This window comes from Papio anubis, chromosome 1 (genome assembly GCF_008728515.1).
Source record: "Papio anubis isolate 15944 chromosome 1, Panubis1.0, whole genome shotgun sequence".
In the NCBI taxonomy this organism is placed as follows: domain Eukaryota; kingdom Metazoa; phylum Chordata; class Mammalia; order Primates; family Cercopithecidae; genus Papio; species Papio anubis.
In genome coordinates this window covers 2,780,471-2,805,652 of record NC_044976.1, presented here as the reverse complement: position 1 = coordinate 2,805,652, position 25,182 = coordinate 2,780,471, and the positions used below count along the sequence as shown (strand labels likewise).

At 49.6% G+C, this 25,182-nt stretch overlaps 1 protein-coding gene across 5 annotated transcripts in view; it reads left to right on the top strand.

The window, feature by feature from the left end:
- Positions 1 to 23,366, top strand: part of CEP104 (centrosomal protein 104) — a 43,031-nt gene extending 19,665 nt beyond the window's left edge. The window contains exons 9-22 of one of the 5 annotated variants that reach the window (XM_021935378.2): positions 441 to 668; positions 1,227 to 1,424; positions 2,817 to 2,984; positions 3,696 to 3,869; positions 6,156 to 6,332; positions 7,064 to 7,270; positions 7,675 to 7,782; positions 11,168 to 11,204; positions 11,494 to 11,560; positions 12,256 to 12,364; positions 14,192 to 14,330; positions 14,512 to 14,579; positions 21,721 to 21,811; positions 22,618 to 23,366. In XM_021935378.2, coding sequence (XP_021791070.1) covers positions 441 to 668; positions 1,227 to 1,424; positions 2,817 to 2,984; positions 3,696 to 3,869; positions 6,156 to 6,332; positions 7,064 to 7,270; positions 7,675 to 7,782; positions 11,168 to 11,204; positions 11,494 to 11,560; positions 12,256 to 12,364; positions 14,192 to 14,330; positions 14,512 to 14,579; positions 21,721 to 21,811; positions 22,618 to 22,733 — 1,887 coding nt within the window. In that variant the 3' untranslated portion in view covers positions 22,734 to 23,366. Of the gene's footprint in view, positions 1 to 440; positions 669 to 1,226; positions 1,425 to 2,816; positions 2,985 to 3,695; positions 3,870 to 6,155; positions 6,333 to 7,063; positions 7,271 to 7,674; positions 7,783 to 8,075; positions 8,263 to 11,167; positions 11,205 to 11,493; positions 11,622 to 12,255; positions 12,365 to 14,191; positions 14,331 to 14,511; positions 14,580 to 17,100; positions 17,547 to 21,720; positions 21,812 to 22,617 lie in introns of those variants that run through there. The other 4 variants (XM_021935381.2, XM_021935382.2, XR_002520764.2 and 1 more) reach the window with 4 other exon arrangements.
- Positions 23,367 to 25,182: the final 1,816 nt, after the last annotated feature.

Sequence of the window (25,182 nt, the reverse complement as noted above, 5' to 3'; positions counted from 1 at the left end):
TCAGCTTTACTTGTTGGGTTACACAACATCACTTTCCTTTGTACACACAGTGAATAGCAGTGCCAGATTCTGAATAGAAGTCCACTTGGGTCCAGCCCAGGTGCTTTCTCCACACCACCGTGCTCCTTCAGGGGCACATATGTGTGGACATCTCCATGCACAAATGTTCATTCCTTCACTAGCATTTTGGGTGTGTGTGTCACTTTTGTAGTCCACACGGAAATGTGGAGAGACAACTGAGATGAGTGCTGCTTGATTGTGTGGGGCTTTCAAGGAGATTTCACTCTGTGGAAGTTTCTCTTTGGTTTTGAAACTTTTCTTTGTGCCAAGGAGCCTCTTCCAGCACAGCTTTCTAATGTCTTATTCATCCGGAGGAATGAGATGGATATGTCTGTCGTGGCAGTGGCATTTGAAATTAAATGTCCCTTTTTGTTCCCTAGATGCGAAGACCTCTTGATTTGCCCCTCCGGCCCCTCGCTCGTTCTGGCAGTCCTCGCCACCAAAAGCCAACGCCCTCACTACCACAACTGGAAGAAAGAGGAACAGAAAACCAGTTTGCAGAACCTTTCCTTCAGGAAAAGCCTTCATCATATTCTCTAACTATTTCTCCTCAGCATTCTGCAATAGACCAGTTACTCCCTGCCACAGATCCTCATCCAAAGATCAATGTAGGTAATTCTGTTTCAGATTGGCGTTCACTTTATTTGGATATTTGTAGAGGACCTGTGTTATGCCAGGTGCTGTTCCCATGCATGGAGTGCATGAGTGCACCCCAGCCAGACCCACCTCTGTTCCATTCTAGGAGCCGTAGTGCTGAGTGAGAACATAGCCACATAAGCAATAGACCTGATGACACCTCGTGAGCATGTTTGTTAAAATCAGGCTTGATGCTTATTTCTAAGCAATAAACTAAGAACATATCAGAGATCTTGTCAGAAAAAAAGATGTAATAGCCTTTACTTTAGTAGTCTCCATCGAGGCGGAATCTACCTTGCTTTTATTAGGTCTGTAATAAGTTTAGAAAGGAACAGAAAGCCACATCTAATCTTTTCAATTACATCTTCTTTGTTGTATAAATTATTCTAATCTGATGATACTGATATTTAGCAAAATAACATCTTGCAGATCAGGTAAGTAAGCGCAGTGAGCCTGCCCGTGAGAGGTGCCTTGGAGAATGTGACCCATGGAGCTCCCCAGCACTTTCCTCTCTCCTTCGCTTACTGCAGGCAGAGTCCCTGCCCTATGATGAGCGGCCTCTTCCAGCTATTCGTAAGCATCATGGGGAGGCAGTGGTGGAGCCGGAAATGAGTGATGCAGACATCAGCGATGCTCGGAGGGGAGGCTTGTCAGGGGAGCCAGAGCCCTTAACCGAGAAGGCCTTGAGAGAAGCCAGCTCTGCCATCGATGTGTTGGGAGAAACCTTGGTAAAAAAAAAAAAACAGTGGGGGACAGAGGGGAGGGAAGGCTATATGGTGTTCACACCTCTTTGTACTTACACATAAAGGAGGGAAAATGCCCAGGGCTTTGCATTTGTAATATTGTTCACTTCCCTTTGTTCTCGCTGGATTGGAAAGTCTTTTGTTAACTTTTTTTTTTTTTTAAAGAAACAGTGTCACTCTGTCACCCAGGGTGGAGTACAGTGGCATGATCATAACTCACTGTAGCCTTGAACTCCTGGCCTTGGCCTCCCAAAGTGCTGGGATTACACATTAGCCACCGTGCCTGGCCCTTCTGTAAATTATGAATTATGTGAAACAGCAAAAACATGAGCTAAGATGTATCAATGGGTACTCATTTCACCCTGGGTGTCCTTCTGGCATTCATGGAGTTTGTATTAAACACCTGCTGTCTTCTGAACACCAGCTAATTCCAGCACAAAATGATGGCATAGCAAAAAATGGAAGTATCTTCTCATAGAAATGAGTAGTGTTGGCTGGGCTCAGTGGCTCACGCCTATAATCCTGGCACTTTGGGAGGCTGCGGCGGGTGGATCGTGAGGTCAGGAGTTCAAGACCAGTTTGGCCAAGATGGTGAAACCCCATCTCTACTAAAAATACAAAAATTGGCCAGGCATGATGGCAGGCGCCTATAATCCCAGCTACTCAGGAGGCTGAGGCAGGAGAATTGCTTGAACCCGCGGGGGGACGGAGGTTGCAGTGAGCCGAGATCACACCACTGCACTCCAGCCTGGGCGACGGAGTGAGACTTTGTCTCAAAAAAAAAAAAAGAAATGAGTAGGATTTTCACCTCATTCTCAGCTTTAAAATATTTCCCTTGGAGGCCGGGCTCAGTGGCTCACGCTTGTAATCCCAGCACTTTGGGAGGCCAAGGCGGGCGGATCATGAGGTCGGGAGATTGAGACCATCCTGGCTAACACGGTGAAACCCGTCTCTACTAAAATACAAAAATTAGCTGAGCGTGGTGGCAGGCCCCTGTAGTCCCAGCTACTCGGGAGGCTAAGGCAGGAGAATGATGTGAACCTGGGAGGCGGAGCTTGCAGTGAGCTGAGATGGCACCACTGCACTCCACCCTGGGCCACAGAGCAAGACTCCGTCTCAAAAAAAAAAAATATTTCCCTTGGAGCATTTAATACTTTTTATATTTTAACGTCTTAAATTTCCTTATCAGAAAAAATTATTTCTCTAAATATGCATATTTATTTGTAAAAGTTGTGTTACTAGAAATGAATCAGTTTATAAAAGTTCTGTTATTAGAAATGAATCATCTTACTTTAAAAAAAAAAACAAAGCCTTCAAGTTGTGTAGTATTGGAGGATGGTTTGTGATGTCATGCAAATGCTGCCTGTTTTGTGGTAGGTTGCTGGGGCCTATTCTAAGACATGGTCCTACCGAGAGGATGCACTGCTTGCCTTGTATAAGAAGTTGATGGAAATGCCTGTTGGAACCCCAAAAGAAGATTTAAAGAACACACTGAGAGCATCCATCTTTCTCATTAGAAGAGCCATAAAGGACATTGTGACCTCCGTGAGTGCCCTCAGCTGGTGCTGGCTCCAGCATCCGTGGACGAGATCATGTGCCGTACCACAGAAGACCAGAGCAGCTTGAGAGAGGACCAGTTGGTCATTGACATGGTCACCAACTGTAACTCGATAGAATCACTAAGAAATGAGGTTCTCTAGCAAAAGCTATATTGTGCAACTGATCTTACATGAAGGGTCTGGGAAATCTGCCTTTGCTTGGGTCGTTGTCTCTGGTCTCGAGCAACATGTTCTGCAAAGCCAGGTGTTTGTGGAGGCCTGGTTCAGTGCTACCACATCTTCAGTTTGTGTTCTCACTTTGCATGAAACCTGATGAGGTTGAGAGTTAGTGTTTTTCTAATGCTGAGTGGGCCTTAAGAATGGACATTGCACAGTTGGGCTTACCCATTGAAGCAGGGCTGTTAGATACTTGGTGTGAAGGGAAGATTTGGGCTTACCCGTTGAAGCAGGGCTGTTAGATACTCGGTATGAAGGGAAGATGGGGAGTGATTTATGACAGAGTGAAATAAGAGCATATGTCCTCTATATGCAAGGTACTACTGTGTTTAGAAAGCAGTTTTCAGTTTGCCATTTTCAGCCTTTCAGACGAGACGTCATTTTCAATATGTTCATATGTATTACTGATAGTAAATTCCATGTTTCCTCTTGGTAGAATTCCACTGTAGTAACTCATCCATGTTTATCCCTTTTCTCTTAGGTCTTTCAGGCTTCTTTGAAATTGTTGAAAATGATCATTACACAATATATTCCTAAACATAAACTAAGTAAACTTGAAACAGCTCACTGTGTGGAGAGGACCATTCCCGTTTTGCTCACCAGAACTGGAGATTCTTCTGCCCGCCTCCGTGTGACAGCTGCAAATTTTATTCAGGTCTGAACTTCACCACGGCATTTGAAACCATAGATGATAAACATATTCGTGTAGCTCTCTGGCTTTCTTAACACCTTACAAGATTCTGTCTCTACTCAGTTAACATTATTCTCAGGGATTTGCCATCACACTTTACTTATGCTCTAAAAGGTCAGTTTTGTCTTAGACATAAACTTCAGTTAAAATCTACAGTTGGGTTTTTCCAACATTTCTTTTATCCAACATATGCCATTAATTTTTTAAATAAATAAAAACGGAAAATGATATGAAAATAGAAAATCTGAGGGTAAAGAAATAAAAGATACAACTGTCTTAATCGAAATATTTTCATTCTTTCACCAAACGTGCCTCCTGTAGGCTAGATATTATGGGAAATATTGAGATAGAGATAAATGTATGAATTTGGGGGCACAGTTATATACCATAATGTGAAAATATGTTTTGCTGTCTTTAAACTAGCAAATGAATTCATGTAGTCTAGGAGTTCTTAAGACTCTCCCTTTGGGCTTAAGAAAGCTTATGAATTAAGTTTTACACAAAATTTTGTGATGTGCAGATCCTTCTTAAAAAAGAATCCAGGCCAGGCTGGGCGAGGTGGCTCATGCCTGTAGTCCCAGCACTTTGGGAAGCTGAGGCGGGTGGATCACGAGGTCAGGAGATCAAGACTATCCTAGCCAACCTGGTGAAACCCATTCTCTACTAAGAATACAAAAATTAGCCGGGTGTGATGGCACATGCCTGTTGTCCCAGCTACTTGGGAGGCTGAGGCAAGAGAATTGCTCGAACCCGGAAGGTGGAGTTTGCAGTGAGCCAAGATCGCACCACTGCACTCCAGCCTGGGCGACAGAGGAAGACTTCATCTCAAAAAAAAAAAAAAGAATCCAGGCCAGGCAGGGTGGCTCATGCCCATAATCCCAGCACTTTGGGAGACCAAGGTGGGCAGATCAATTGGGCCCAGGAGTTTGAGACCAGCCTGGCAAACATAGTGAGACTCTGTCTCTGCAAAAAACACAAAAATTAGCTGGGTATGGTGATGCAGCCCTGTCGTCCCAGCTACTCAGAGGGCTGAGGTGAGAGGCTTGAGCCCAGGTGGTTGAGGCTACAGTGAGCTGTGAGCCTTGGTGACAGAGCAAGACTGTGTCTCAAAAGAATCCAAAGGGGTCATTTCTCTAAAATATGAGTAACCACAGATCTAGTTTCATTTAATAAACCTAAATTTTCAGAGTAAATAAGGAAAACAAATGCTAATAAAAAGTAAGAATAAATGCTGTCATGCTAATGTGCTACAATACACTCCTGGTTAAGACAGCTAGAATTTGGTGGTGGGGAGGCTCATCTTTCAAAAGATATGTTGCAGATGAGCAATGTTATTGCTTCATTTAATTGTTTTTAAGCCGCATTAATTTCTGAGCAGTTTGGTGGTGCTAAAATGTTCTATTTCAGATAACCTTAAGGCAATCTGTTGAGGGTTACAATTATCGTGCACCAGTGTGCTGGTTAGCAGACTAAATACACACTCCCAGCATCTGTTTGTCATTAAGGAGTTTACTGTCCAGACTTCCCTGGAGAATGCTCTTCTTCTCTTAGCTTTTAGATTTATACAGAGTCACTCACAGGCCCAAATACAGAGTGAATTGGGTCAGCAAGATGAGAGATTATTTTAGATGATAGGACCTACAGACCTATTGGAAACAGGTTTATTTCTGATTGCAACTTAATGCTTCAACATCTTATTTTTTTCTCTGTATCTGGTTAATAAAGTGATAAATATCTTAATTACATAAAGACTTGTTTGTTTAGGGACATTAAAATATGTAATGGTACTTACATTTTTTTCCGTCTTAATCCACTAGTAACCATATCACTGCAGAATCATACACTCTTGGCTGACATTTAATAAATACTAAAATAACAATGATTCTAGCAACAACTATAATTTCTTTTAGAATTTTAGAAATGAGAAAACCTCTTCCTTGAAGCTGAAGAGTACTGAGAACAGAAACCTTCAAGTTTTCAATTATGCTTCTGAAGAGCTTTCATTACACATAAAATTGTTTTATTCTTCATGGTTTTATTTCCTGTGACTCAGGTTTTCATTTCTAATCGTTGTTATGTTTTAAATAGAAATACAAGCTTACAGATCGGTGCTCTTATTGCTCTTTGTCACTATCATTCTGTATTTCCCTATTTTTTCCTTCAATGTTTAGTTTAAGATCATGCTGCATTGTACTAAACTGCCTCCAGCATTTTCCAGTAAAAATTAACAAATTACGTTGGCTTTCTTAGGAAATGGCCTTGTTTAAAGAAGTTAAGTCTCTCCAAATTATTCCATCCTACCTGGTGCAGCCATTGAAAGCAAACTCTTCAGTTCACCTGGCAATGAGTCAGATGGGCCTCCTTGCCCGGCTGCTGAAAGACCTGGGCACTGGGAGCTCGGGCTTCACCATTGACAACGTGATGAAGGTAAGCGGACCTCGCGTGTGACACACCACCTGGCCTGGCACTCACCACAGTGCCTGGAGCATGGCAAGTATCTCATCAACGTTTGTTGAAGGAATGAGTGAGACTGATTTCAGAAAAACAGCCAGTATTTCATCCAACAAATGGGGGCCCCCACACGCGTCCTGCTGTCTAATGGTACATGGTGTGTACAGATCTTTATCCATGGAGAGAAACAAATCATAAAAAACATTTCTTTGTCTTTAAGAGACAATAACAGCAGTGTGATGGAGAATATCAGGCACAGGTTGAAGCCCCTGATCTGAAATGCTTAAGACCATAAGTGTTTCGGATTTCAGATTGTTTTCGGACTCTGGAATACTTCCATTACATTTACTGGTTTGGATCGCAAATCCAAAAACCTGAAATCTGCACATCGGCTACAGAGAAGCGCACACCTCCAAGGAGGATGAGAAACCATGGGCCCCGGAGACGCACGGTGGGGATGGAATTACACTATAGCCACAGCGTTCTGTTTCTTACAAAGATCCAAAACAAGCGTAATGAAAGTCTAACACAGCTTACATCGAGACGGTAGATCCGTGAGGTTTTAGGTTTGAAGTACCTCATAATACTTAATATGGATGTTTTCTCTTTTCTTTATTTTTCAAATGTTTATAATGTACATTTTTTGTATGCTAAAAGAAATTAATTTTATTTTAAGAATCAGTAACAAGAGCCCCTCCCAACTTTAGTTTTCAGTGAGTTCCCTGGAGCATAGAGTGTATGAGGTCCGCGAGACGGCAGTTAGAATTATTCTGGACATGTACAGACAGCACCAGGCTTCCATTCTGGAGTACCTTCCTCCGGACGACAGCAACACACGCAAGAACATTCTCTACAAAACAATTTTTGAGGGATTTGCTAAAATAGATGGCAGACCTACAGATGCTGAGATGAGGGTGAGTTAACTGTGGTGAAGTTATGACCTCATCCTATATTGAAGAAGTTACTTGGTACATAAATACGTAAATACATAATTTGAAGGAGCCATGTGTATGGGAAGCTCAGGCGTACTGGCTAAGAACAGGTTCCTGCGTTCGGATCCTGGCTCCTCCACTTTCTGCCAGTGAGAACCTCAGGTTCCCAGGCTGCAAACGGAATAATGATAGCCGTGAGAACATGGCGGGTTTATCTATCAATAAACACCGATGAAATCAATGGAAAAGATTTGCTTCTAACTTGTTATTCGTCTTAGTGAATATTATGATTTATAAGAAATATAGTTGATATGCCATAGTTTGTCTCCCAGTTTCTGAGATTACCCTAACAAGCTATTCTAATAGAAAAATAATTTTCTCACCAGGCACGGAGAAAAGCGGCTACAGAAGAAGCAGAAAAACAAAAGAGAGAAGAAATTAAAGCTTTACAAGGGCAGCTGGCAGCACTGAAAGACATTCAGGCTGAAGTTCAGGTTGGAAGTAAACACGTCTTTCACCTGTGTGCTTTTAGCTGCGATGTATTTTGCTGTATAGATCACATCATACTTGACTTATTTTTCATGGAATTATGCAAATGAGCGTCTTGATTCCTTCTGTTTTTTTAGGTTAGTTTTGGGGTAGGTGACAGAAGCCCTCCATGGAGAGGTGGAATTGGGTGGCAGATACTCCTCCTGCCCCTCCATCCTCTGTCAGAATTGATGTGAGCTGCTGCATAGGTTTAGGGAGGGACCAGGGGTTGTGGGCACAGAGCTGCTCTCCTCCACAGCTCTCCAGCCACCTTCAGAGACAAAGGAGAAAAATCAGCTTGACTATAAAGGTCTGCTTCAGCGCATTAGAAAGGGAAGGTTTCAGGTAAACATTCTGTTTCCATGAACCCTTACGCTTTAAGCCTATGGGGGTGTTCTGTGTACTGGGAACAAATATTTGATTGAATATAAATGTGTTCCTTTCAACCTCCCTGCTTCTGGGATGTGAATTAGCTTCATAACACTAATTTTATGATGAAGTTTCTTTCAGTTGATAGAAAATTTCCTTTAAAAGAAGAAATAAGAGGCCGGGCGCAGTGGCTCAAGCCTGTAATCCCAGCACTTTGGGAGGCCGAGACGGGCGGATCACGAGGTCAGGAGATCGAGACCATCCTGGCTAACACGGTGAAACCCCGTCTCTACTAAAAAATAAAAAAAAACTAGCCAGGCGAGGTGGCAGGCACCTGTAGTCCCAGCCAGTCGGGAGGCTGAGGCAGGAGAATGGTGTAAACCCGGGAGGTGGAGCTTGCAGTGAGCTGAGATCCGGCCACTGCACTCCAGCCGGAGCGACAGAGCGAGACTCCGTCTCAAAAAAAAAAAAGAAGAAGAAGAAATAAGAGGCGGCAGAACACGGGGAGTTTCCGTGCCGCAGACCTGAGGTTTCAGCCATGCCAGGTGAATGAGTTCTGGGACCTGCTGGCACCTCAGGCCTGCAGCCCACTCGGCTGCACAGCTCACCCAGAGCTGCTCAGAGGGCAGAGCTCATGTCAAGTGTTCTTACCACAGATTTTTAAAAGAAGAAATGGGTACAAATGGGGAAAAAAAGATCAAATGTGGCTGAATATATGCTGAACTTCCTATGGCAAAAAGTCACAGTGACATTTCCACCAAATGTTGGAACGTCAGAGTCACAATCAGAAAAAGACACAAGAGGCAGAAGGAGGCAGGCAGACCTTGGGATGGGGGGTGAGCCTCTGGCTCAGGTCTGCATCGTGGTGTGGACGACTTTTGTGTGCTCAGTGACCCTCGGTGGCTCAGCACACACTCGTGATTAGTACACAAACAAGGACACGGATGTCACAAACTGAAGGGCTTTCCTCCAGCCATGAGCTAGCACATACTAAGCCCCTTGCCAGGCGCCTGCCTCCCACCTCCCTCACCACAGCCTAGGACCTGGTGGCCGTGGCCCCTGATGTAGCAGCCGTCCAGGAGCTGTTCCCAGCACTGTCTGTCCCGGGGTCGCCTGTGCTGACGGGCTGCACAGCACTGTCTGTCCCGGGTTCGCCTGTGCTGACGCCTGTGCACAGCCTCCACACAGCTGTCCGGAGAGCCTGCAGCTCCTGCTCATTGACTCGGTGTTTATGGAGGCCTCTCTGTGCCAGGCACCATCTGGCTGTGGAAATACAGCAGGCAGCAAAGCAAAGTCCCGCCCTCATGGAGCTGGGGCTCCCGGGAGGAGCAGACAAGGGAGAAAGACCCAGGCAGTGGGTCCCTGCTGCAGGGTGCTAGGGGCCATGGGGCGCTGGGACCTCGAGGCCAGTACAGGCCTGCGCCTCCACACAGGGCCTGGTGAAGGCCTCTCCCAGGAGAATGACGGGATGGGATGGTTTTTTCTCTTTTTAAATTATTGGGGTGAAATACGCAGAGTGTAAATCTTAGCATTTTAAGTGCACACTGCGGTGGCATGGGGTGCTCTCACATTGTTGTGCAATCATCACCACCATCCATCTCCAGAACTTTCAGAATTTACATATTAAGTCCTTTTCTGGTTCTAAAATCATACTCTTGGCCACAGTGACTCACTCCTGTAATCACAGCACTTTGGGAGGCTGAGACAGCAGGATCACTTGATTTCAGAAGTTCAAGACCAGCCTGGGCAACATAGTGAGACCTCATCTCTACTAAAACTTTAGAAAAAAAACTTAGCCAGACATGGTGGTGAGCACCTGTAATCCCAGCTACTCAGGAGGCTGGGGCAGGAGGATGGCTTGTACCCAGGAGCCCAAGGCTGCAATGAGTTGTATTTGCACCACTTACAGCCTAGGCAACAGTGAGACCCTGTCTAAAAATAATGATAATAGGAATAAACCTGTGCTCTTTTGGGGGGGCAGGGTGGGTGTCTGTGGAACTAGAATCGCACTGCTGCATGTGTTTTCCACAGTCAGTGGTTGAGTTTGAGAGAAATTACTAGCATGTAAAATTGAATTTTCTATGAAGTGTAGTAGACAGTATTCTTCTTTATAATGCATCATTTAAGTGCCATCTGTAGAGCGACCAACTTGTTCCTGTTCCCCTCAAGCCTGAAAGTCTCAGGGAGTCCCCTCAGCACCCTCACAATGAGATGGTGGTCCCCTGCGGTTTTCAGTGTTGACGGAGACTGCGGTGGTGCTGGGGAGTCTGAGGGGCAGGGAGAAGACATGATGGGGTCTCTCAAGGCTAGGAGGGCTGCTGGGACGAGCTTAGGAGTTACCTGACTGAGAAAGGCGCCCAGGTGCGTCACGAGCCACTGGGAGGCCACGTGGAAGGGATCTGTGGCCACAAGAGTCATCTCTACAGAGTGGCAGGGCTGAGGGCCCAAGGGGAGGGGCTTACGAGAGAAGGGGAGACGGAGTATCCATGCCTCTTTTGAAGACAGGGCATATTGATTCCTCTTTCCAAAAGTTATTTTTTGATAGAAATTCTTTTTTTTTATTTTTTTATTCTGAGACAGGCTTACTCTGTCACCCAGGCTGGAGTGCAGTGGCATGATGTCAGCTCACTGCAACCTCCACCTCCCAGGCTCAAGTGATCCTCCCTCCCCAGCCTCCTGAGTAGCTGGGACTACAGGGCACACCACCACACCCGGCTAAGTTTTGTATTTTTTGTAGAGACAGGGCTTTGTTTGCCATGTTGCCCAGGCTGGTCTTGAACTCCTGAGCTCAAGCAATCCACCACTCACCTTGGCCTCCCAGAGTGCTGGGATTACAGGCGTGAGCCACCTTGCCCAGCCAGTAGAAATTCCAAAACAAAACCCAGAAATGTGCTTTCATGATCAAAACGTATCCTCAGCAGCCTCTCACTCACACTCACACTGCAGCCCTTTGTCCCTGACCTTACTGTTTTTGTGTCTTAGGAAAAAGAAAGTGATGCTGTGAAGCCAAAGAATCAGGGTATGTAAAGAACTGGGGTGCACAAAGAATTGGGGTGTGCAAAGAATCGGGGTGTGTAAAGAATCAGGGTGTGTAAATGCATGTCATGGAAGCTCCGTGTGGAAACGGCTTCCGTCCATTCAGCAAGTATCACTGGACACCTGCTGCACCTCAGCCATCTCCCAGCTGAATGGAAAACACTGCTACCTTTTCACTTGTATCATGGTTTTATAGCTCACATCAAACTGCTTACTAAAATTTTGAAAATCATTTCTATAAAAAGTTATTTAAATTGTTTTAATCTCTTCAGACATTCAAGGAGGGAAAGCAGCCCCTGCCGAAGCTCTGGGAATCCCGGATGAGCACTATCTAGATAAGTGAGTCGCGCTGTCTTCCACCCCCATATGACGGTCAGGCTGACGGGCGCTCTCCAGATAAGTGAGTCGCGCTGTCTTCCACCCACTGTACGATGGTCAGGGCGAGGAGCCACACAGAAACCCTGGAAAGGGAACACGTCCTCCCTAGTTGGCCCTTTGTAGTCATCATAAAAGGTAGGAAATGTGCCTTCTCCACTAACCAGCATCCACTCCGAGTCCGTGAAGACAACTTTCCCTCTGTTGCCCCAATGGAAGTTGCCAGTCTGTTTATCAAAACTGTTGTAACAGGCACAGAATCTCACAGCAGCAAAATTCTCTTTACTCTACAGCAGCCAGGACAGATCTATAAGAATGTAGGGTCTTTGTCTTATCTTTTTATTGTAACTTAAAATATCCTTTCTGCTTGATGATGCTGAGTGAAAGTCTGGAAGGATCGTATGCCCGTTGATTTCAGGTACCTCCTTGGCGAGGGCTTTCCTATCGTGCTTTAACACATGGCACACCCAGCCTCCACTGCTGCCTGCAAGGGAGGCCCAGCCCAGGCCCCGCAGAGCAAACTGAGGCAGTTCGGAATGAGAGGGAAACTGCAAACAACACAGGGACTGCGGCAATTCAGAATTTCGGGACGTGGGAGCAGAACGGCCATCAGTGGAACTAGATCCTTACCTTTATTTCCTGCTTTTCTTTCCTTTCAGTTTGTGTATTTTTTGTGGGGAACGGAGTGAATCCTTCACAGAGGAAGGTCTCGATCTCCACTACTGGAAGCACTGTCTCATGCTGACAAGATGTGACCACTGCAAACAGGTCAGGCCAGGGGCACAGCCGCCCAGCTGCTTGCATGAGCATGAACACCTGACTGTTGAAAGACTGAGTCACAAAGCTGTCCCAAGGCTTAGTATTTTCAGAGAGGTTGTGAGAAAAGTAACTGAAACCTAACACACCCCTGAAAAACACACGCGAGTCATTCCATATGACAGCCCAGTGAACCGTAAACATGCTGTGCGGCCACCTCCCCTCAGGGCTCTTCCTGGAGTCAGCAGGGGCCTGATTTCTGACATCACAGTGGGTGCTCCTTGCTCTTTGAGCTTTATAGAAACAGAACCATGTGGTGTCATGTCGGATTTCTTGCTTTGTCGTGTCCACAGCACCTTCATCCATCTGCTGCTGGGCACGAGGGCTGTGTCCAGTTTGGGACCATGACGAGCGATGTTGCCACAGCGTTCTGGTGTCTTCCAGGATGCACGGGAATGCACTTTCTTGGGTTCACGATGTGTCGTGGGATTGCCGGGTGTGCTGATGCTCAGTGGGGCTGCCCAGGAGTGCTCCAGAGGGATTGTGCCCAGGCACTGCCACCAGCAGCATGGGCACTGCCTCCCTTCCCACAGTGCCCCTGCGGCCACGCTTTCTGCTGCCTTGGCGAGTTCCCAGTGTGCCTGTCCCTGGTGAAGATGAGGTGGAGCACCCGTCCTTTTGTCTGCAGGCATTGGCTGTCCTCCTGCAAAGCACCTTCTGGTTTCTCACCCATTTACCTCGGGTTGTCCATGTGATTTTATGGATTTGGGGCCATTCTTTATACATGTGGATGTGAGTGCTTGGTCAGTCGCATGAATTGTGACCACCTGCTCCCACTGCACAGCGTGCATCTTCACTGTCTTAAGTGTCTTGAGGAAGACTCATTTTTAATGTTAGCATTGCCTGCCTTACCAGTGTTTTTCATGGTTCGTGCTATTTGTGTCCTGTGTAAGAAGTCTTCCCCGATCGCCTATATTAGGCCTTTCTTACATTACTATAAAGAAATACCTGGCTGGACACGGTGGCTCACGCCTGTAATCCCAGCATTTTGGGAGACTGAGGCGGGCGGATCACCTGAGGTCGGGAGTTCAAGACCAGCCTGACCAACATGGTGAAACCCCATCTCTACTAAAAATACAAAATCAGCCAGGCGTGGTGGTGCATGCCTGTAATCCCAGCTACTCAGGAGGCTGAGGCAGGAGAATCGCTTGAACCTGGGAGGCAGAGGTTGCAGTGAGTTGAGATCACACCATTGCACTCCAGCCTGGGCAACAAGAGTGAAACTCCATCTCAAAAAAAAAAAAAAAAAAATCCCTAAGACTGGGTAATTCATGAAGAAAAGAGGTTGGACTGGCCCACAGTGTGTCAAGTCCTGCGGCCTGAAGTTATAGAGTATACACAAGTCATTCCTGCCAGAGACACCAACGTAGCAGGAGAATCTCTTACAACTCTTCTGTGGTCCTGTTTCTGTACACATTCTTAGAAATAGCTGGGAGCCACGATATGAACCCAGGGCCACACGTATAACCACTGAGCCACTCTGTGTCCTCATCCAAGTTTCACACTCAGGTCGACCGTAGCTTCCCCCATCCTTTCCAGCGGCCCCTGCCCGATGCTCAGGCGACAGGAAAGGAAGGACATGGGGTCTTCAGCAAAGTATCACAAGTGACTCCAGACAGTCTGTGGGCAAATGCCAAAGACAGAAGCCTGTGGCTCGCTTCATGCGCAGGTGACACAGATTTCCCTGGGCAGAGGGAGGCGCCCACAGGCTCTGCAGGCTGGCCAGAGGGCGCTTCAGCTTTCTCAGCAGCATGCTTCGCTCTGTATTTCAAAATCCAGGTGGTGGAGATATCCAGCCTGACAGAGCACTTGCTGACGGAATGTGACAAAAAAGACGGGTTTGGGAAGTGTTACCGTTGCAGCGAGGCTGTTTTCAAGGAAGAGCTGCCCAGACACATAAAAAACAAGGAGTGCAGCCGTGAGTACCCCTTCCCAGGCTCCGTGCCCTCGGGTCACCAGGTGTCCTCCTGGAGGAAGTGCCCCTGCTCTTGGGCCTCTGCAAGGGCTTGGTGAATTAAAGAGCACCTGCGGGCAGGCCAGCAGCATGTCTTGTCACCTGTCATTCAGGGAGTGACTGAGTCTTTTTGAAATCATTTCAGCTGCCAAACCAGAGAAGCTGGCAAACCGGTGTCCTCTGTGCCATGAGAACTTCAGCCCCGGAGAAGAGGTGAGGGGCCTAGCGGGGGAGGGGCCAGTGAAGGAGGTGACACACCTGTGGATGACGGTGGTGGTGGCGGTGGTGGTGATGGTGGTGGTGTTAGTGCTGGACCACAGCCACAGAGTACAGCACATGAGTGTCCAGGGAGTGGACAGCGTCTACTGAGCCCTGTCTGAACAGTTCTTCCGTTTAGCTACGTGTTCACATGATTTCCTTCCCTATGTTTACAAATGGTTTATCGAGGAGCCTCAACTCACTGAGGCCCAGCCTGTGTCACCGGGATACAAGCATGAGATGGTTTTATTTTGTTCTGGTCATTGCTTTTATCCAGATACTGAGGCCCTCAGTGACACCTTGGCCAGATTCTGTAACACCGCAGTCCCTTTTGCCTAATAAAACCTAGGCCTATTTGGGTAAACGATTCTCCTTCCTACCTGATTCCAAGCTCTCCTCCCAGCCTCAGTGCGCTGCGCTGTGACTCCGCAGGCTTAGTGGGGACGGTCGGCTCGCACGTGCCCACCCTCCGCTTCCCCATGTGCTCGGCTCCTCTGGCATTGGAGGGGACGAGGAGGGACGTGGGCGTGCAAGGCTCCTTGGCAGTTATTCTGGCCCTGTCCAACACGATGGGCTGGCGGTGCCCTCTTTATGCCAGGCAGCGAATGCTGAGCCCTGGGGCCCTGCTCAGGACCCAGTTTTGGAATCTGGCTCAGCCACTTCCACTCCAACCTCCTTAGCTCCTGCCACCTGCTGCATATCACTGTGTCCTGCTGCTGCCTCCCCTTGTCCCAGCTTTTCAGCAAGATGGCTCCAACCCAGCCACTGTAGCTTTCTCTTAACCACGGAAAACACACACACCAAACAGAGAAGACAGCCCCCAGCCACTCTCAGCCATAGTGTCTACCCAGTTATCTGGCTCTCTCTGTCTGTCTGTCTGTCGGTCTCTCTCTCTCAAAATTTGAAATGCATCACAAAGTACACAGAAAAGTAACAGAAACCCTCAGGACTCTCCCTTGTAGCGGTCACTGAGCTTCAGCAACTAGCAGCTCAGCCAGTCTTGTTTCTCCCATGCCCCCACGTGCTCCCCTCTCGTGTAATGTTGAAGCCAACCCAGACAGCATGTTGTTTTATCTGTAAATGTTCCCATACGGAGCTTTTGGAATCGGGACTGTTTTACGTAGCCGCAGCCTCAGCCTTCCAGACATCGGTCACATTGCCGCATCTCATCAGCCCAGAAGCGTTTGATTACCGGGATCCATAGAAGGCCCACACGCGGTACCTGGTTGGTCTGTTTTGAACAAGTTCATTCTCTTCGTTTTTTTTCCTTACGATTCACTTGGCAAAGGAAGGAGGCTGTTTGCCCTATAGAGCTTACCATCATCTGGATCTGCTGACTACGTCCCCTTGGGGGTGCTTAACGTGTTTCTCTGTCCCTGTACTTCCTGTAAATAGGAGGTTGGATCTCTGGCCTCATCAGGTGTGCACAGGCTCGGTGTGGGTGTGGCCGCTTCACAGGCAATGCTGGTGTGTCCCCCAGGAGGCGCGTGATGTGTATGACGGCGGCAGCTGCTGATGCTCAGGGCCTAACCCACTGGCTCAGGAGGGGCCTCATTCTGTCATCCCTCCTTCGTTCATCTGCTGGGATATTCCTCTAAATGGAATATCTGTGTCATCCACTCTGTGGTTGCCCTGGGTTAGACTTTCTGTTGGAAAGGTAGAATGAAGGTTGCATTCTTTTCCTTGGTTTACTGGTTTTCAGAATAGTAAGCTGGGTCACTAGCATCTTCCATGGCAGCTAATTGGTTTTGTTTTGTCTGTAGTGTCATTATGAACCATGGATTTAAATTATTTGATGTGTTCCAGTCACTGCAGTTACCATGCTTAGTGATGCGTGAATTATCCCAGCTCTGGCCTATGGCAGACTCTTCAGCTGGGCCCCTGAGGCCTGGATGAGACCCATGCAGCCTCAGAGAGTTCCCTCCTGTTTGCCGCATTCCTGCCCCGGACCTGGAATCAGCCATCTGGTCACAGAGGCCTGGTGCCCGTTAGTGGGACTGGATGTCTCAGGACAGCGCTGGGGGCCTCATGCCCATTGCTGCTGGGTGGGTTGCTGTGGCTGGACTGTCAGTGGACACAGCCGGGAGAAATCAAGGGAAGTAAGCTCTGTCACTCACGCACACACACTTCCCCTTCCCGCTCTGAGCTGCAGGCTTTATTTAACCTTGTCTCTCCCAACATCTGTGTCTCCTTTCTTACATCCATGGGCCCTGGTACCTAATGGCCCAGGAGACAGAATTCAGGAATTGCAAGCGACCAATTCACCTTGGCCCCCACTACACGTGGGGCAGCCCCAGCACAGGGGCCCGCCGGCAGAAGATGCCGCCAGAAATCAGATCTGTTCCCAGTTCTTGTCCTGACCACATCTTCCACTGGTAACAGGGGGCCCAGTGGCCCTGTGTTGGAGGGACTTGGGCGAGTCCTGGCTGGCAGTGCCACCAACTGTAAATACATTCATTTTATATTCCATTTCTAGGGGACTTTAAAGAATTAAGTTCTGTAATTACCGAAGACATGTTTCCAGGTCGATAGAATCAGGCATCTTGGAAGAACCCCAGACAGAGGCCGCCATCCTGCCCCGCTTCCATCCGCCTTCCTCCACCCCGGACAGAGGAGGCCGCCGTCCTGCCCCGCTTCCATCCACCTTCCTCCACCCCAGACAGAGGAGGCCGCCGTCCTGCCCCGCTTCCATCCGCCTTCCTCCACCCCAGACAGAGGAGGCCGCTGTCCTGCCCCGCTTCCATCCACCTTCCTTCACCCCGGACAGTGGCAGCTGTCCTGCCCCACTTCCATCTGCCTTCCTCCACCCCAGACAGAGGAGGCCGCTGTCCTGCCCCGCTTCCATCCACCTTCCTCCAGAGGCTGCTTTTCCTACGGGGCATCCTGCCCCTTTTCTACCCAATACAAGCAGCTCTCACTGCACATACATCTTTTCCCCTGGTTATTTCCAGAATGTAGGGGCCTTTGTGTTTGCATTCGAATTGTTACCTTTACTCGTCCTTCCGTGCGATGCCCATCGTCCCCTCTGATTTCAGTTATTGCCATTGGTTCCCTACTAAGAGCAGTACTCAGATTCTCCAGTAACCACCTTTTCTTCCTTCCCTTCTTGTTCCCAACATCTGATTTGAATTGACATCCTCTTACAGGTAGTACCTGTAAGGCTGTCAGCAGGCGTATCTCATGTGTCATCTGCTTTCCCTGTATCTAATTATCTACACGGCCTGGCCCATCACCTCACACCCTGCAGCATGAGCAGATAACAGGCACTCACTTATTACCTCGTGGGTTCCCTGGGTCCGGAGCCAGGCTTCGTTCTCATCTGTGGGCCCTGCTAGGGAAGGACTCACTTCCAGGTTCATCCCAGCAGCTGGCAGTAATATGTTCTTGGGGGCTGTCAACCCGGAGCCACTCAGCTCCTAGAGGCCCCCACCGTCCTCAGCACCGGAGGCCTCTCTGCTGGACAGCTCACTTCCTGGAAGCCAGCAGGAGACTCTGCCACTCCAGCCTGCTGAGACACGTCTTTCTCGTTTTGTGTGAATTGTTTTGTCATTCGTTTTCCAAATGTTTTTCCTCTCTTCAGCATTCCCTCCCTTCTCTCTGCCTGAGTGTGAAGACTGCCGTATCTGTTCTGTGGGTCACGGGGCTTTGTCCGGTGTTCCCTTTCTGTTCTGGTTGAACGGCCCCGCGCCCTTTTTCCTTCCATCTCCAGTCCTCCGTTAAGTGAATTTTTCATTTCCAATCTTGTACTTTCCAGTTCCAGTGTTTGTATTTGGCTGGGATTTCTCTACAGGTTTCATTTCTCTGCCAAGATTCACCTCTGTTCACTCATTAAGATCACCTGTTTTTAACAGCTTTGCAGAGATCTAGTCTGCACAGCCTCTCCCCATGTACAGATAGTGGGTGTTCATGTATTCAGGGTTGCGCAACCATCCACACACGTTTGAACTTTCCCATCACCCAAAAGACAGCACTGCCTACGTGTCGCCCCTTTTCTCCCCAGCCCCCTCTCCAGCCCCTGGCAACCATCTGTCTAGTTTTGGTCTCCATGGATTTGGCTACTGTGGACATTTCCTGTAAATGGAATTGGACACTATGCGGCCTTTGTGTCTTTGACTTAACATGTTTTCAAAGTTTGCCTGGGTTCTAATAGATCAATAGTACTTCGTTGCACGTTTAAGTCCTCGAATATAGTAGGTATCTGCTTTAAAGTCCTTGTGTGCTAATCCTAATGCTAATCATTCAGAATTTTTCTGAATGATGTGAAGGGGGGTAAACAGTGAAGTTCGACATCCTCCACACTGCTCAGAAGAAAGCTCCGAGTGATCTTAGATTCAAATGTGAAAGGCCCAATTATGAATCTCTCAGGAGATGCTGGAGATAAGAGAATAGTCTTCAGAATAGGAAGGGATTTCTCAAACAGGACACAGAAAGCTTAAGCCTTGATGGGAGAGGCTGATCAATTCAGTTAGATAAAATGGAGAACCTTGGGGCAGAGTTTGGGTTTTGTAAAATGAAAAGGGATCTGGAGTTAAGCATCATGAATGTGCTTAACACTACTGAACTGTATACTCATTTTGTAATAAAACTATTAAATCGTAAAAGGTGAGAACCTCCTCTCCATCAAAGGACATAAATAGACTGGAAGGCAATACTGGGGATGAAAACTCATTGACCGTTATTCTTCAAAGTGAGTGGAAGGCATTGCCCCTGCAGGGTTTGAGCGGAAGAGTGGGCATGACCTGGCGGGCCCCACGCCAGCCACTTTTGCTGCTCTGTTGAGAGCAGCCTGTGGGACAGAGAGGTCAGGTGGTAGCAGAGAGCTGAGTGGCAAGAAGGGGTCAGATTCTGGACACGCACTGCAGGCAGACCCAGGACTTGCCGGTGGAGTCCTCATGACGTGGTGAGGCGGTGACTGCGGTCAGGAACCCAGGGCGCTCAGGAGCTTAGCCTGGAGCTGTGGAGTGAAAATGCCTGTCAGATGCGCAGGCCGGTAGACATATGGCTGCAGGTGGAAATGTGGGGATTGTCAGCGTGTATAATAAGTGGGTTTAAGGTCATAATACTGGAAGCGCTCTCCTAAAGAGCAAGTGTAGACAGAAGAGGCCCACAGGCTAAGCCCCAGGTAGAGTGGGAGTAAGAAGGCAAACCAGGCTCTGGGGAAGAAACACACTGGGGAGGAAGCCTGACGAGGGTGGCGTCCTGGAGGCCCCAGAGCACAGCCCATCAGAGACGATGCCCTGCTGGCCTGGCTGGGCTCAGCTGATCACAGGCGCCCAGCTCTTGCATCTGCACTTGGCTACAGGGCAGCCAGGTGGCTCTGCTGGCCCTGACTGGGCTCACACATGTGTGCCTGGGGTCCGCAGCTGGAGACTGATCTAGGATGGTCTTGGAGGCAGCTGCGGCACCTCAGCCTTGCTTATGTGTCTGACCCCAGCACGCCAGCCTGGGCATGACAGAGGGCAACAGCGAGACGAGCCCAGGCACATGAGTTCATTTCAGCCTGCCCTGCCACGTGTCTGCCACTGTCCCATTAGCCAAAGCAAGCCACAATCACCCAGATTCAAGGGATGGAGAGGGACCCGCCACCGCTGTGCTGGGGAGGGAGGAATTGGAGCCTTAGGGCAGGCCGTGTCCCTCCACAGGGGAGGGGGGAGCAAGTGCACCCCATGTGCTGATGGGCCACGTCCTGATGAGAAGGCGCCCCAGCTTTAGGGACATGAAGGTTGCTGGTGGCCTGGAGAGATGAGAACCCAGGCCTGCCTAGAGCAGCTAAAGCGGGACAGGAGTGGGCAGGGCTGGGGCTGCGAGTGCTCCAGCATCCTGAGGGCTACCGCAGGCAGCCAGAAACTGACAGCCACTGGTGACAGTGAGGGAGGAGCCAGGGAGAAGCAGGGCGATGTCTAGTGGAGAGCCTGGTCCACCAGAGAATGGGAGAGCGGCTGGGAGAGCGGCTGGAGCAATGTCCCTGGGGACTGTAGTTTGTTTTTGAGACGGAGTCTCACCCTGTCACCCAGGCTGGGGTGCACTGATGTGATCTCGGCTCACTGCAACCTCCGCCTCCCGGATTCAAGCAATTCTCTTGCCTCAGCCTCCTGAGTAGCTGGGATTAGCTAGTGGGGACATGAGATGCACCACCATGCCCAGCTAATTTTGTATTTTTAGTAGAGATGGGGTTTCACCAAGCTGGCCAGGCTAGTTTTGAACTCCTGACCTCAAGTGATCCACCTGCCTCTGCCTCCCAAAGTGTTGGGATTACAGGCGTGAGCCACTGCGCCCAGCTTCACGAGTGTTGTTTAAATAGAAGGGAAGAAACCAGGAACAACCCGAATGTCCAGAAGACTCGGGGAATCAGAAGAAAGGTCCCATGTTTATATCCAGCAGGGGGATGGGATGAGCTCCCTGTCCCCATGCAGACGGTCCCACAGGTGGTCCTGAAGGAAGGAAGCTGGCTGCCCAGGCAGTCAGGCCTGCGTGAGCCCCGCGTTCTGCAGGGCGAGTGCATGTGGCGTGGCTCAGGAAGAACAGGGATGAAGAGAGTGGGGACCCCACGAGGAACCGCGGGCAGCAGGCTGGCGGGGAGCCTGCAGGGCCTGCCGCCTTCTGTCTTCTGGCCTGGAATGTAATCACATGGGCACGCTGCTTCTCACCCTTGCATTTGTGTGCACGCTCTGCTGTGCTCAGAGACGCTGACGCCAAGGGCCCTGTGTGGCTGGGTGGGGACGTGAGATGTAGACTCCTGCTGTGCTCAGAGACGCTGACGCCAAGGGCCCTGTGTGGCTGGGTGGGGATGTGAGATGTAGGCTCCCGCTGTGCTCAGAGACCCTGATGCCAAGGGCCCTGTGTGGCTGGGTGGGGACGTGAGATGTAGGCTCGCCTGGCAACAGGACTTGGTGCTTCCTGAGTTGTGCCCCGCACAGATCACAGAGGGTATCATGACATATCCGAAGGGAGGTGCCCAGGTGAGGGAGCCGTTCTTCTGCAGCTCTTGCTGGTGCAGCCGCCCCTCGTTTTCAGCGTGCACAGCGAGTCCTTTGGGTCTGGGGCAGCGCACCAGGCCCATCTTACCTGATTAACACTGATGCCTCCTCCGCTGCAGGCGTGGAAAGCTCACCTGATGGGCCCCGCCGGCTGCACCATGAACCTGCGCAAGACACACATTCTACAGAAGGCCCCGGCACTGCAGCCAGGTGAGGGCCAGCGGCGCTGAGCGGGTGGAGTCTGCATCCCTCCATTTTGACTTATTCAAAAGACCATTCCCAGCCAGGGCAACATGGCTTTAAAAATAAAAAAAAAAAATCAATAAATATCCCCTTTAAAAGAAAAAAAAAAAAAAAAAAAACAGCATCCCAGCCTCTCTTCATGTTCTGGTTCCTTAGTAAGCAGGCTAATAATCATAATCGCGTGACCAAAATCCTTCACCTGCAAACGGCCTGTGCAGTGCGAAGGCTCCGCGGCTGGCCTCGGATTCACACCCCAGTCCTCCGCTCTTTCTACATCACTGACGCGAGTGTTTAGAATCAGGAAGCTGGCCAGGCACGGTGGCTCACGCCTATGATCCCAGCACTTTGGGGACCAAGCCAGGCAGATCACTTGAGGTCAAGAGTTCGAGACCAGCTTAGTCAGCATGGTGAAACCCTATAAAAAATTGGCCGGGCACAGTGGCGGGCACCCAGCTACTCGGGAGGCTGAAGCAGGAGAATTGCTTGAACCCAGGAGGTGGAGGTTGTGGTGAGCCAGTATGGCACCACTGCCCTCCAGCCTGGGTGACAGAGTAAGACTCTGTCTCAAAAAAAAAAAAAAGGAAACTGAAGAGTAGACCCCACCAGCCTCAGCCCTGGCTCCTGTAGTCGGGTGACGGCCATCAGCATGGGCCCTCGGATGGTGTTGCTGGGTGTCTGATCACTCCCAGCCACTCACACTGTGGCCGCAGGTTCTGCACCTGGTCCATGGGTAGGAGCGCCCTCCTAATGTGGGTCCTGTGCTTGCTCTGCAGGGAAAAGCTCAGCTGTGGCTGCCTCAGGCCCCTCGGGGTCAAAGGCCGGAAGCAAGATCCCCACCCCGAAGGGCGGGCTGAGCAAGAGCTCCAGCAGGACGCATGCCAGGCGCTGACGCGGTGCCCGGGCTCCTTTGTCTCTGTAAGGGACGGAGCAGGTCTCCTGATTCTACACCATTTCTCCAGAACTCTCTGGCCTTGGTGACCCCATGCTCTGGTTGCCGTCCCCGGCTCCCAGCCATGCACGCCTCTTACATGTCTATGCCGTCAGCTCTCGTGCAAACGATATGTGTGGAACTAACCAAAGATCCTGTGTGCAGCGCCGGGACCTGGCCGCACTGTACGTTAAGCCTTCGTAAGGGCTGTCTCAGGCCTTCCTTAGAATCAGAAGAGGAGGCGTCCTGTTTGGAGAGAGCCAGAGAGCACCGCCCGGGGGGCGCTAGCGCAAGGCCCCGGTCAGCACAGGCACGGTCCCGCTTTCCTTAGTGCTTGGAGTGATTTCCATAAAACATTCACCAGAAACCTTTTGCACATCGGTCTCTGCCACACGCAGTAGAATTTCCGCAGGGCTGTGGCTGGGCCAGCAGTGGTTCCAGGAGAGTGGCGGTGTGCACAGGCCTCCAGCCGTGCCTTCTCCCTGCAGGCCCTATGCGCTAGGCCTGCTGCCCAGTGCCCTCAGTCCCAGGTAGCAGAACTCACGTTCCCACTACAGCAAGAAATAAAGGCAAAAGAGAACGTCTTTTTTTAAATTGTAGTTGTTTTGAGAATTGGTCCCACCTCAGCGCGCACCTTGCTGAATGCTTCTCCAGTAGTGCTGCCTCTGTGCGAGGCGTCCGCTCCCTGCTGGAACTGAGGTGGACACAGGTGTGGGCCCTTCCCGTGCCTGTGCTCAGAGGCACTTCACGTTCTCCACACTTTGGAATTCCTGAAGACGTGGAGGAGGTCACTGTTAAATGAATTTCCACCTGATCACCCTGTGTTCACAGCAGGCAGAAGCCCGCTGGTGTGGGCCTCCCACCCCTTCCACATCCATGTTGTGATTGGACCCGTAAGTTTACTTTCTTCAAACGGTTCTAGGATGTTTAAAACACCAACACATTGCTTAAAATGATGAAATCAACCCTCAAAAAACAGTCTCCTAACTCATCCCCTCCTGTAGGAGTGAGCTGGGGGTTTCGTCCATAGCTTTGGTTGGGCCTGTGTCACATCCAGGCAGCCATGTGGAGGGAGTCAGGGTCTGTCTGGAAGCGTCCACGCTCTCCCTGCCCCAGCCTGTGCTTCCAGGGGCCTAGGCTACCATGGACTGAAGGGCAGTCCCCTCCCACCCCGTGCTCAGGGCTTATGCTTGCCTCACTGGTGTTGCATGGGCAAACTTGGAAAATGATAGTTAGAAAGGTTTGGGTTGGGCCGGGCGCGGTGGCTCACGCCTGTAATCCCAGCACTTTGGGAGGCCGAGGCGGGCGGATCACAAGGTCAGGAGATCGAGACCACAGTGAAACCCCGTCTCTACTAAAAATACAAAAAATTAGCCGGGCGCGGTGGTGGGCGCCTGTAGTCCCAGCTACTCAGGAGGCTGAGGCAGGAGAATGGCGTGAACCCGGGAGGCGGAGCTTGCAGTGAGCCGAGATCGCGCCACTGCACTCCAGCCTGGACGACAGCGCGAGACTCCGTCTCTCAAAAAAAAAAAAAAAAAAAAAAAGGTTTGCGTTGATGCAGCTTGTATAAATGCAATGAGTCTATAAATATGTTTTAGTTGCCAACCATGTGAAACAACAAAATATCTAAAAACTAATCCCTGTTTGAACAATGTACTCCCTGGCCTGGATACATTAATAACCATGAATTTGCATGAATTAATCTCCATGTTTGGTAAACTAATACCTCTGGTTGACTCAGAATACTGAGTAAGATATAAGACCTACCAAGAACCTTTCAGAATATGCAGTGCTTGGCTGGGCACGGTGGCTCAAGCCTATAATCCCAGTACTTTGGGAGGCTGAGGTGGGCAGATCACAAGGTCAGGAGATCGAGACCATCCTGGCTAACACAGTGAAACCCCGTCTCTACTTTAAAAAAAAAAAAATACAAAAAAAATACAAAAAATTAGCCAGGCTTGGTGGTGTGCGTCTGTAGTCCCAGGTACTGGGAAGGCTGAGGCAGGAGAATGGTATGAACCCGGGAGGCGGAGCTTGCAGTGAGCTGAGACTGTGCCACTGCACTCCATCCTGGATGACAGAGCAAGACTCCGTCTCAAAAATATATATATACTCTGCTAAATGTTGTTTATCTGTTTGTTTGAGATGGAGTCTCACTCTGTCGCCGGGGCTGGAGTACAATGGTACGATCTGGGCTCACAGCAACCTCCACCTCCCGGGTTCAAGCAATTCTCCTGCCTCAGCCTCCCGAGTAGCTGGGATTACAGGTGCATGCCCCCATGCTCGGCTAATTTTTTGTATATTTAGTGGAGATGGAGTTTCACCATGTTGGCCACGCTGGTCTCGAACTCCTGACCTCGTGATCCGCCCACCTCGGCCTCCCAAAGTGCTGGGATTATAGGCGTGAGCC